Source organism: Triturus cristatus, chromosome 4_2, assembly GCF_964204655.1.
Source record: "Triturus cristatus chromosome 4_2, aTriCri1.1, whole genome shotgun sequence".
Classification (NCBI taxonomy): domain Eukaryota; kingdom Metazoa; phylum Chordata; class Amphibia; order Caudata; family Salamandridae; genus Triturus; species Triturus cristatus.
In genome coordinates, this window is record NC_140586.1 from 591,726,642 (window position 1) to 591,740,284 (window position 13,643).

Genomic DNA, 13,643 nt, shown 5'->3' on the forward strand with positions numbered 1-13,643 from the left:
AGTGCCAACAGCTCATTTCGAGTGTACGTAGCGGTGGTATGGCTGGTTGGTCGGAGATAGAGGCCGGCCCCGGTCGCGTCCTGATCGCGGACGAGCGCAGACGAGCTTGCCTTAAGCGCGCCTTCGGCGCGCAATCGTCGCGCCCGCTGCGCTCGTCCGCTGCGCTTCCGGTACATGCACATTATTATGAGGATGTGAAGAGGGGGGGTGTGGCCTTGTAGTGGGCGTGGTCCAGTCAGGGCGTGGGTAATGGCGGTTTAGTGAGAGATCAGCGATTTTCAGCCTTTCCAGCGCTCGTTTTGCTGGAAGAAGGGGTGTCTGCACACAGCAATCGTGTGACAGGCAGGGTAAGTGCAGTTTTAAAAGTAGCTTTCTAATTACAATTTAAAATAAACAATGTGAAATACACGATCTTTCTATCTTCTCCCGGCTGTGCCTCAGGAGATTAGCAAGGCATCGCATATCTAGTCACAGTAAACTTCAGGGTTGTTTGTTGTAAGCAAGTATTGTTTCCCCCAACTCGCACAGTTAGGGAGAAACCACAGTGGCCTTCATTGAATGTTTCCAGTATACGGTTTGATTCGTTGAGCAGACTGAAAGCCATTTTGTTTCAACAAAATGTGGCCTTAACTTCAGTCCGAGAGACATTTGATCTCTAGGTTGCAAGGTCTTCGGCAGAGATGCAGGCCCATGTCCGTACGAACTTCCCAATCCATTTTGGAAAATGGTTCACCGTATCTTTAACATGTCTGAAACGAGTGGGATCGTACACTTATTTAAACGACTTGGATCAGGTCTCTTAACCACCTTTCAGACTATCTTCGGAGTAATTCCAGCCTGCATACACTCCGTACTTGGAAGCATTTTTGGAGGGCTTCCTTTGGTCTTGCTTTCGGTAGCGGGCATCCTGATTTTACTTTTCTTGCTTCGCAATGAACATCGCAATCCCTCACGAAATGGAGAGGACACTGCTGGAACGACGTTGTCATGAACACATGGTGTTCTACCTGACTACGCCTCTGCTTCGAGACCTGAGTGAGCATTGGTTACTGTCTTTTAGACCTGTCTGGCTAGACTGTTCTGCGGATTTGGCTGCGTATTGGACCTGTGCCTGTCACTTCCATCGGTTGAACCGCCGGACATAGAAGCGCCACTGGCGCCTTTGCAGGCCCACGCGTGCAGTTATCCTCAGCATATTCCCATGTTGATGACGGATTTTCTAGAGCCTCCAAGGGATGCTTCCACTCCTGTTGGAAAGGAAATCAGCTCTGCTCCGGAGGTACAGGCATCACTATCAGGTGTGCAGGCATCTAATTCTTCCCCGGCAGCTGCTGTGAGAAAAAGAGATGACCAACTTTGCTCACTCGATATGATACTGGAAGTTCTAGAAGGACTGCCACCTGCGAGTACGATGTTCAGCGGTGTTGAGTCTTCAGCGCAGGATTCTTAAAAGCAATCTGGCCTCGCCTATGCTGAGAACCGTTTGGCAACTTTTTTAAACATTTACCAATTTGAAGGTTGGAATGTGACTTTCTTTTAATTTTCTTCTCGGCTCTAACTGAACTGAACTGAACATGGCTTTCAAGGTGGTCAGTGCAATTATACCAACATATACAAGTTTAGAGGATATTTTGAACGCTTTTTTAGGGAAAATTGTCATTTTTCTTTTAGGCTTTTACAGTACTTTTAGTATGTTTTATTGTAAATACTTTTTATGCCTCTTAATTGCGTTAGCTTTGTCACTACCTAGCTGACCTTGTTGACCTTTTGATGAGGAGTGGGTGTCATGTCTTTTAGGATAGTCAATTTATGTTTACCCCATTTTTACATACATTGCCCCATAACGATTCTAAACAGGAGACCCTTTACCTAATAGCTTGCTCCTGTCTCTTCAACACCAGGCTCTAAGTATTCTGTCATAATCCCTGTACCTGATGAACACATAACACTGGTATTTCTTCTAGGGCAGAACCCAGTGGGGCTCTGACCACTAAGTATGACCAAACCCCTTCCAAGAATTGAGGAGTATGTGTACTGCTAGGAAACTGAAGACAGGGAAAACCCCCAGAACTCAATGCCTCATAGAGGCTTTGCTTTTAGATGACCTCAGAAAGACCCCAGGGACTGATGAGGCTGGCAAGTTGGGTGGGACAGCAGAAGAGGAAAGTTCAGGAGGTGAAAACCTCTATGACCTGGACTCTGATGCTGGCCAGGAGGATCAAGATGATTCTAACTTCGACAATCCAATTCTTCCTGAAGGTGAGGGAGAAGACCTCAGTGGTCCTCTCTTTACCCCACTTGGAAGGGTTAACAGTTTACCAAGAAGATCAAGATCTCCTTCTCACAAATCTAATCATTCAGGTACTTCTGTAGGGACCTCTATTTCTCATAGGACTTCTTCACATAAAAGGGAGTCCTCTTATGATAAGAAGTGCCAACTGCTTGACTTTGAGAGAGCTAAGCTCAGAATCAAGAGAGAGCAATTGGCCCTAGATAGGAATCCCTGGAGCTTCAGAAAGCTTCTAAAAAGTTGGGGCTAGAGCCCCATGGTGGCAGCAACAGTGCCCCCAGAGGTTGAGAACATACTCATGACCAAAGGAACCTGAACAAGATTGACCCTCCCTACCAGAGTGGGGATGACATCCACAAATGGATAACTGCACTGGAGAGGGCCTGTAAAGTACAGAGGGTAACTCAGGAGCAGTGGGCAGAAATATTGTGGCTCTCCTTTGCAGACAAAGGTAGAGACAAGCTCCTCACTGTTAGAGAAGAGGATGCTGATAATTATACAGTCTTGAAGAGTGCTCTGATTGATGGGTTTGGCTTAACCACTGAACAATACAGGAATAAGTTCAGAGATACCCAAAAGGCACAGACTCAAGACTGGGTTGACTTTGTAACACGCAGCAGTCTGACATCCCTTGCAGGCTGTCATCCATGACGCAGAGACAGGGTCCTTCGTTCTAAACCATCAGGTGAGGGGGCTGGTTCTTCTCTATGGGTTTCTTGGCTACAGATACACATAGCTATACGCCTATACATGCTACACATACAGATCTAGGCTAGGTACATTTAGGCAAATTACTTAGGGCACCCGTTTTAGGAATATGCAAGTGCTATTGTTTTTATCTGAACTGCTTATGTTTATCTTATTAGCACTATGGTAGAAATGTATCTACTATTTACTATATTGGTACTAGCAATCTCTTTCGTATGCTTCTGTCTCCTGATTGTCACAGCACATATGTTTTACACCAGATTGCCACTGGACCAATAAATACTTATTGAAACGTCCTAATCGCCAACCTGTGTATTTTCTCAGAGAAAGTAAGCACGAGTGTCTGAGCGAAACGTACTGTACTGTTTTCCACAATCCCTAGGGAATCAGGGTTGTCATGTTCAGTGGTTGCCAGAGACTACCTACACCACTGTAGAATAAAGGGGGGTGGTAGAGGCACGGTAGAGCTAGCTGGTCTAACAGGCACCCAGCCCTCAGTTTAGGTCATCTAAAATGCACGGGTCCTGGGGCACTCCTAGGAACTACACAACAGTACATGCCCTACTTTCTAAATACACTGCACCCTGCCATTGGGCTGTCCAAAGCCTACCTTATTTGTGACTTATGTGCATTATAAAGGAAGGTTTTGGCTTGTCAAAAGGGTAAACTTGCCAGGTTGACATGGCAGTTTAAAACTGCACAAACAGGCTCTTTAATGGCAGGCCTGAGACATGTTGGAAGGACTATTTAAGTGGGTGGCGTAATCAGTGCTGCAAGCCCACTAGTAGTATTTAATTTAAAGGCCTTGGGAACATGTAGTCAAATTTACTAGGGACGTATAGTTAAATTAAATATGTAAATTATGATAAGCCAATGTTACTATGTTTCAAGCGGAGAGCTTGTGCACTTTAGCACTGGTTAGCAGAGGTAAAGTGCCAAGAGTCCTTAAGCCAGCAATACCAAAGTCAGCAAAATAGGAGGTCTGAAAGCAAAAAGTCAGGGGAAACCACACCAAGGATGCCAGGTCTAACAGGCAGTCTATGCTAGAGGAGCGTTGGAGGGCATTTCAGGAGTTAAGAAGAAAAAATCAGCTCCAGCAAGTAACCTGCCACTTGCTGTATTAGTCATGATTTGAAATAAGAGGCAAAAAGGCCCTGGTGGGTCCTGCTGGATAGGTGTATGTACATCGGGCATATAGGCACTCTTTTAGTTAGGCTCCATTAAAAGTATCCCAAGTGAATTGTTATGGATGCGAATGGTGGCCACCCTCAAATGCTTTTTCATAAAGCTTACGAAAATGCACTTCAATGTGAAAGCACATTCGGGGTGGCTATCTAGGAAATAACATGTACTGACAATGCCAATAGCTCTGCACCCCGGTATCACAGGCGAGACCTAATGGCTTTGCCAGTGCTTGTTATGCTTAGAAAGGGATCGAATACCGAGAGCAGAAAAATGTGTCCATGTGAAATCAGGAGGTTGTATCTGTTCTGAGGGACAAAGGGACATAAGTTTAGGGGGTGAGCAGTGCCCAGCATTAACTTTGACGAAATGGTTATTGTTCAGCTGTTAGGATCTTGACTATTGCTATTTGTACTCCCATAATAAGTGGAGATGCTGAAGTGTACAGAAAGGATTGGCTAGGGCATGCCTTACGCTCATTGGGCAGAGCTGAAGACGTTGTACCTACCTCAGTCAGGGACCCGTGATAGTAGCCTATCGGGGATGCGACTAGAGTTAGGCTGAAGCAGACATAATGGAAAAATAGAGAAATAAAAAAACAAACCTGAGCCCACTTCGCTCCAGCTTCAAAACTCCTTCTGAAGTTGGAGTTACAGGGTAGGAAGACCAAACTAAGTAAAAAGAATTAACACAACCATTCAACACACCTAAAATTAAACTAACATAAAAATGCCAGAGGCTAAGTTGTTCAGTACAACAGAGACATTGATCCAACTTATTTGCAAATCACAAATTATAGGAATATTTATTACACGTAATTTATGTGCAATGTCCATATTTTTACCTTTAGGAATTCTGAAGGAAGCTGTCTATTGGGTAATGTTGCTCCATCTACACTCATTTGTATAAAAAATCCTCGTGTTGTGCTGAAACTTGTCTTGAAAGGTAGATTGTGTTTTTCTGAAAGCTGTGTTATCATTCCTGTGCAAAATATAATGAATGTTTATTGTGAATTAATCTACTTTTCCAAACAAAATATATTAAAGCAAGCCTTGGCAAAGCCAATCAGTATGGTTGTAATGTGCTAACGCATGCAAATACAGTAAGTCAAAAATTATCTTTGGATACGTTACAATATCAAATCCAGACCAATTGGCAGTGCCAGTGCTTGTTTAGAAGAACAGTGACAGCATCTTTAGTATCGTCCAACAGAATGACAGATTCGATAGCAAGCAAGAATATATTATATTTCAATATGGCGTATTAAAATGTACAACAAAAAAAGGTGAGAGCGCTGCACATTGTCTTCAAGCTCTTCCGCATGGTCCTAACTCTTTCTGACATGAGGGAATATTAGAAGGTTAGCTTGGAACCACTTGTCAAGCACTAAGTCATAGTCATAAACTCTTTAATCAATCTGTCTATGGTATTACGTATACAAATATTGTATATCCATAGTACAAGTGAGATATTGTTCTTCCTCGTTGACCTACTGATTAGTAGTTTCCTTAAAAAATCTCCTGTATCTTTTACATAGAATGGTAAAGACTTGACTTCAATTTACAAGAAGTACTCCAATTACTGGTCCATTGTTTGGTGTAAACAGTCAACCACACAAATAATGGGCTGGATCATAGAGGTTCTTATGTACTTTTGGTAACAGCTGTGTGAAACTCTTGGGTAACCCATCTGAAGAAAGTTATTTGTGTTTTCTGTTATCCAATCACACTCATACACTGGGAGCGAGTACTTATGATCGAACTTAACACAATTGGGCAACCCAATAATCCCGCAGGAGACTGGGCATGAACATATATAAAACACACAATGCCTTCTGAAGGAGTAACTCAAAGAACAGTTTCCAATACACCGGGATGCTGTAAAAATATCCGCTCCATACCATTCAGTACAATGAATAACTGTCAATGATTTATACAGTAAAAATATTTGTTAAAGCCGGCATGCTTCTTAGTACAATAACAAAAAATGACAATTTATTTAATATTTGATGCATTAAAAAACATGACGTAAGGGTCAGACGAATCACACTATCCCATTGCAATCAACACTGTCCACAGCATGTGAAATTTCATATATGCATCTTACACCTATTTAAGTCATAGCATGACCCATCTCATCTTGCCCTTGTGGGTGCAAACAATAATGGTTTTTATGTTTGTAGTATAACTGGCAACCTGTCACATGCTATGTATCAAGATTTTTTGCCTTTGCCATTATTTAAATTAGTGAACAATTTGTGAAAAAATAAACAAAATATTTCAAATTAAAAGATAAGTGTGGAGTTTTAGGTTGGTTACAGGCTCTCAGCATTCATAAAGGCCTAGGGCCTTATTCACAAAGGCAAACCTACACTTTTGGTGTAAATGTACAGTTTGTTTGCTATTCACAAACTACGAGTAGTTTTACGTGTAGTATTTTTACGACTGTGTAAAACCCTGCACATAAAAGATAGGACAGTCTATGCACAAAAAAAATATATGGTAATCTCTCCAGTCGTTAGGATACTACACATAAAACTACACTTGTAGTTTGTGAATTGCAACAAAATAGTAAACTCACACCAAAAGTGTAAGTTTACCTTTGTGAACACGGCTCATAGGCATATACATATAACATTGCATTTTCAAGCTAAGTGTAAGTTAAGTTAAAATCTGTCGGATACTTGCTTTCCAGAGAGATAATATACTCTGACTTCAATTTGCACAATTACAATTCCCTGCTTCCGCAATGTCAATTCTATAATAGCTGAGTAAATACGTATTCTCATTGTGCTTTAGATGGAAATGGTGTGCAACTTGATAAGCAGAATCATTGTATTTAGTGCATTGCTTGTTATCATGAATACTCTTTTTCACTGAGAAAAAGTGCTGCCTATGTGTTCCATTTTGCACAGACATTCTGTTACATATTGTGCAAAAAACATTTTTACATATAATGAGAATACTGATGGGATCTTTTTTGTTTTGGCATGGAACATTGCATGATTTCTTATCAACACTGTTTTTACATGTCAAAAAGTCTGTCTCTCATCAAATTGTTTTGCTTCTGTGCATTTTTCTGTTGACTATGGACCAGATCGTCTTTGAAAGAGCATGATTTTCTGTATGTGACTGACCGATAATTGCTTACTGTTCCTTTTAGAACATTGTCTGACTGCAAGACTATATTTTATGCCATTAGACTATGCTAAAATCCATTATTGGATCAATGGTATTGGTGGGTCCTTCTTCGACGCTTGATCTAACAATTATTAGTGAACTCCCCTCTTTTGCATCTGCTTGTTACCTTGCTGCTCTCAAATCAGATTTAGAATACCCTCTTTGTTTGAAACGCTCTAATGAACTGTTTTTTCCTTTGCATATTTTTAATTTGTGCTACAATTGTAATTTGGTCTGATAAATTCCCATATAGAATACTACACTTATTTCCTCTAGGATGTGCATTAGGTATACATAGGATGGTTTTCTTTCTTCAAAAGAGTGTGGTCTGTAATTATACACTGCCAGACTAAATGATATGTTATCAATGTTTCAGCGCCATGCTCTTTGTACTTGATGTTGGTAGAAGTCCTTACTATAGGCTTCGCCCATTATACCATAAGTAGGTCCACATAGCTGGGGACTAGTTGTGTGCATATTGCTGTGCCACAAATGTCTCTCTATAGAGTCACCTGTGATACCATCCTGTTGAGTATTATGTATTTGACTGGTTGCCTCTTTAGGAAATGCTCACAAGCTACTATTCTATTCAAGTGTTTTGTGCTTGTATATAAAGTTGAGACATCTAGGGTGCTCATAGAGTATTCCTCTAACCATGGGATATCATGTATTTTTAACAGGAAATCTGTACTGTGCAAAGCTCATATTTAGCACTGATTTCACGTTATGAAGCTAAAATATTTTAGATGAGTAGAGTTCTTCTAGTATTATTTTATGGCACACACTAGTATTTTTGTGAAGAACTGTTGTAGTATTTTAGTTTATAACTTCTAGTAGAAAAAGTGAACAGATATATGGGATCAATTAACCCTTTAACTTTGTGTGTCTTTTTAAGTAATGCTGTCTGTTTCTTTGCAGTTACCAAAGGCTTCTTACACTATGTAGTGCTATGCAAATACCTAAAAAAAACAATAACATTTGGGATTCTTGAAGTTGAAAGAGTGGACCAGATACTATATTCTAAACATGAAAGCCTAGGATGCCAAGCAGAGTAATCGGTGCCATTTGATCTTCAGCCTTTATAATTGGCCTAGATGTCTCTCTCTGTGTCCTATATTGGAAATCATTCATACACAAACAAATCCCCCATCCACACAATTATGTCACTCAATTGTGTAACATATGCCTTACACAAGAAAACCTATTTTATAACATTATATGGAGAGCGGAAGCCGGTGTGGTAAGATATTGTGTTTCTTCCAAACAGTCACTAAATACGAACAGTAGTGAACAGAGTTACTTTCTTTGCCAAAAGAAGTTCTGCCATTGATTGATTTAGCACTGCTAGAAGGTAAAACATTGCAGGGCTCTACACAACCTAATCAAAATATGCATGCAGGTAGTGGCATGTAAATGGACTTTAAAGCCACCACCACCATAACAACAATTTATTCATAGTTTGTGCCGTACAATAGTATATCCTTGGGTCAATCATTATATTCTTGGGCTAAGTAAATGACCAGAGAATATCCCAGTCCCAGTTAAATTTGTGGACACCAGGACAAATTCAGCAGCACTCAGACATAGGGCTAGATTCACAAAGTAAACATACATGTGTAGATTTTCTCATATGTATATCTACTCCTACACCCACTTTTGCTTTTTAGGATTTTGAAGTGAAGATTTTCTCCTAGGTGTAGACTTACATATCTCCATCCCTTCCAACGATGGGGTGGAGCCTTCTATAACAGAAGTTATGAGTATAAAGTTACTACAAGTAACTTTTCACGGTTTGGTGGAGATGTCCCCACCAGGGAAGAGATGTCCCTGTGGAAATCCACAGGGAAATCATTTAAACTTTACTTAAAAAAGAAATACATTTGAATCTAAAATATAAATTTTAAATAATTTCAAATATTCAAAATTAACCCAGAACTATTAAAATAGAAACCTTCCCATCACATTTACTTCTCAAATTATATTTGTATTAAATTATAAAATCATCTAAACATATTAAATGTATATATTATTTATTAAATAATAAATTAAAAATAAGATTGTCCACCCTCCCTAACATTTTTTTTAATTTGTAGTAAACGTGGTTAAATGTTAATTATTTAACTATTTAGGTTTTTTAAATAAAGTTTACTAGTTTAATTTATTTTTTATTGCATTTCCTAGTTTTAAATTATTAATAAAAGAAAGCAATAACTATACATACATAATAACTTGAAAACTATATACACATTAAATATCAAAATATTTGCAATAATTTAACATTCATTTAACCTTGTTATTTTAATTCCCTGCCTAATTTGATTTCCATGAGAGTGTGTTGCAATACGAGTGTTTGGTTATATCTGGTGCTTGACTTACTCCCGGGTGGGCTGGAGCACATGCAAGCAATTTTTGACACTTTTAGGGCTGTAGTAACTTTGTTTAATTTGTGAATTGCAGTGTTCTTACTTGTTTGTGGGTGTGTTTTGTATTTGCACTTTGGAGTAAGCAGTATTACTCTAGTACTCTATGTACTACAAAATGTGTGCTTTACATTTAGAACAGCAGCATGCAGATAGTAATGAATGCCTCTTGTTTTCAGTTCCAGCTGAGCCCTACAAAAATGTCCTGCTTAAAGGGCCAGCAACACTCCTTTTATTTGAGTTCCATCTCGGCTGCGAACTAACTGAAGCCTACCATCTTCATACTAATGCCATTAAGGAAACAAAAATGCTCAGCTTATCACTTCGGACATGTTTAAGAGATAAACTATAATTTGGGGGCAGGTTTTTGACTTTTCTTTTTCAAGCCCTTTTTTAAAGAAATATGCATGCACTTTAAGAATGTCGGTTGCATCTGTCTATATGAGTAAATACAATAGTAACCATTTATATAGCACTTAGTAATACGTCTCTTTCACTGCCCAAATGAATACTTTCCAGCAACTTCAGAAATATGAAACAGTGGGAAAAAAGGATTGTAACTTGTAACCTGCAGGTATCACAAGAATCTCTGCAACAGCAGCAGTATTTTTTTAGTTGTTAAATGAGACTATTGATTATGTAAATTATTTGATTAATAAATCATTGAATGATTTTTCGTATATAATTTTTATTTTGATTGGTAATTGGATTATTAGTAATGTAAAGTATTACATGTATAAAATAAATTTTAAAAAAATGTATGCTCATTTTTCAATTTTAATTGGATGACTATATTACTAATGCAAATTATTTAGTAGTTTGAACTAATTGTTCTACTTCATTTTAATGTGTTTTATTTTTAAATATTTAGGGCCTTATTATGACTTTGGCGGTTTCTCAATTGGACTGCCACCGCAGCGGTCCCGGGAAAGCCGCCAAGGTGTGGCGAGCCCCTCACCGCATTATGAGTTTGATTCAGGGCGGGCGAGTGGTGCAGCAGTGGCCTCACAGTGACGGCTGTGTCTGACTCATAGGGGAGCCTTATGTATTGCTTCGCATTCCCAAGAAATACAAAATTGCGCCCTCCCACCCGGAGGCTCAAACACGACATAAATTAAAAACAACAAAACATCAAAGAATAAGGCATGGGGTTTTATTTATGCAACGCTTTCTAACAGAAAGGCTTTCTCAGATGTCAAATAAACAACATTCAAATGTATACATACATATATATAATAATACCCACTCTCAAAGTCCCGTGTCAGGGTATTTTATTCAAGGTTCAAGGTTACGCGTTTCGGAAGAGAACTTCCTTGATCTACGATTGTATCGCCGGCTCTGCTCTACCAGCTGCTATCGCGCCACCGAACTACGGCGGAGCTCCCAGGAGGAGCGCCTGGATTGTGGGGAAAATATATATATATATATATATATATATATATATATGCAATGCATGGAATATACATGAAATAAAATGCAAGCAGATAACAATAATAAAATGAAAGCAGATAGTAATATGGAATGAAACACAAACAGATAATGCTGGACGTCCTGTATGAAATCAGAAAGATATATACACTAAATACATAAGATGTTTACAACCACTGAAGACTTGGATGTGCACGCAGACACTCACACATCACAATGAAAAGACCTCAGATGATTATAACCACTGGAGACTTGGATGTGCACAAAAACTCACTCACACATCACAAAGTCAATACTCCAAATAAAAAATACCTCACTGATCGTTCACTCGACATCCTTGTAAACTCAAGCTGAAGGAGCCCTCTTACAGCCAGGCAGGATTCTCGATCGGGACCCAAGTTCCCTTGTGATGACACGTCCGCCCCCTGTATGGGGGCAAGATCCCCTGATTTTAATACCTTTTACTCAACCTGAGACGAAGGTTCTAGAAACCTCGCCTCCTTTCTTCTGTTACGAAAAACCTTGCTGACCGTAATGGTCTGTGCCAAGGTCAAGACAGAAGCTGGCCAGGCCCCTGTCTTTTGACTTCGAGGCAGAAATGTACATTCCACACATTTCTCTAGCAACAACAATCTCTGCTCTGAAAGGTACCAAGCACACTTCCCACACATTATCCCTGCAAAGCTTACGAAAGCCTCCATCCAGAAGAAAACAAAACAACCTTGAACGTGAATAACCTAAACAACTTGAGTAATCTGGGGGCCTACCTGTGTGCGCAAAAGCTCAAGCTAGCTGACAGAATTCAAGATGGCATGAGGGCATGTCAAAGCCAATAGTAAGAACTTTGTCATACTTCCCAATATACAACACAATGTACATTTGAGCACCACTGCTTATAAAACTACACTTCAAGATCAAGAAGTACATTCTACATCTCTCATTCTCTCTTCCCCCCTCTCTCTCTCTCTCTCTCTCTCTGTCTCTCATGCTTTTAAATGCACATCCCATACATTCTGTTCCTGCCAAGGATGTCCTACTCTCTGAAAGCTCTCACTCAATCTACAAAGAGATTCAAAAGAAATCTTTAAGGCAAGAAAGGCACGTGCAGAAAACAATGATGTTGTACATTCAAGCTAGGATAAAGTGAAGCACCAAATGTCAATTAAAACAATGGTAGTCAAAGGTCATCACGTGGTCCCAATACATGGGAGTGCTCTAGCACTACACCTTAACAGCATACCGCAGCTGTGAGAGTGCCTGCAGCATGTTCCTACACGGTGTGGCATGCAGAAACCATACACACCATGCAGGAACTAGGGTGCAATTCATGTGGTGGCCCCCGCACACACACCAGGCACAGATTTAGCCCTGTAGGGCCCCCTGAGCACCACCCTTTTCATGGCAGAGTCCCCGACATGAAAAGGGCGGTGGATATGCAAGTCATTATATGCTCGGTGGTGCCAGCATCTGCACCGCCAGTATATTCAGGCCCCTTTACAAACCACCACCGCCGTGGGATCCTTATCCCGACGGAGGCGGGGGTGGTGTGATGAGCCCCAGACACCATCATAATAAGGTGGGCAGACCCGCAGTGGTGGTGGTGGTTGGACCGCCACCTCGGGTACAGCGGTCCCAGGACTTCGGTACTCGTAATAAGGCCCTATTTTTGTGTAAATTCTTGTTGTGATTTATTAAATTTATTTTCAATTATTTTATGGGTTGTTGGGATTGTAGGGGAGTTGGGTAGGAAGTCTTTCCACAGTTTTCCCAGTGTGTTTAATTGGTAAATAATATTAATAATATTTTAATAACTTAAGTAAATGTTTAGAGTGCTTGGTTGTTAACAAAAAATTATTATGTTCTTAATTTTACATATTTTTGAATTTACATTTTTATGATACACATTTTCATTTTGTGATTTTTTAATATGATTATATTAATTATTATATTTTTCCATTACTTCCCCTACTGTTGCTTAATTTGGAGTGATATATTAAATCAGACGACCTCGAAGTCCAACGCTTCCCCCTCCTATGGCTTAGGTTAGAGTGGAAATACTAAATTGGCACTCCCATATCTCCCACAACCCCAAACAACAACAATTTCCGTGCTTTTGCAAAGGTTGGAGTGGTTATAGTGAATCCGACACCCCCTACCCAGAGACCAACACTTTCCATTCTGTTCTGGGAATCGTAAATATGAACCCTCCAAAGTCCACCATGTTCTCTTCTGTTGCTTAGGCTGGAGTGGGAATAGTAACTCTGAGCCCTCAAAAAGTCCAACATTTTCCATACTGTTGTTTAGGATGGGTTGAGAATAGTAAATCTGATACCGCCAATGTCCAACACATTCCCTGCTGTTGCTTAGGTTGGAATGGGAATAGTATGTTTCATCCTTTTGATGTCCAACACTTTCCCTGCTGTTGCTTAGAATGGT

At 39.9% G+C, this 13,643-nt stretch overlaps 1 protein-coding gene across 1 annotated transcript in view; it reads right to left on the reverse strand.

Annotated features, from left to right (window-relative positions):
• MSH4 (mutS homolog 4) overlaps positions 1-13,643 on the reverse strand; it is a 1,782,190-nt gene that overhangs the window by 764,502 nt on the left and 1,004,045 nt on the right. The window contains exon 13 of the mRNA XM_085599942.1: positions 5,025-5,161. Within this exon, the coding sequence (XP_085456068.1) occupies positions 5,025-5,161 (137 nt within the window). The remainder of the gene's footprint in view (positions 1-5,024; positions 5,162-13,643) is intronic.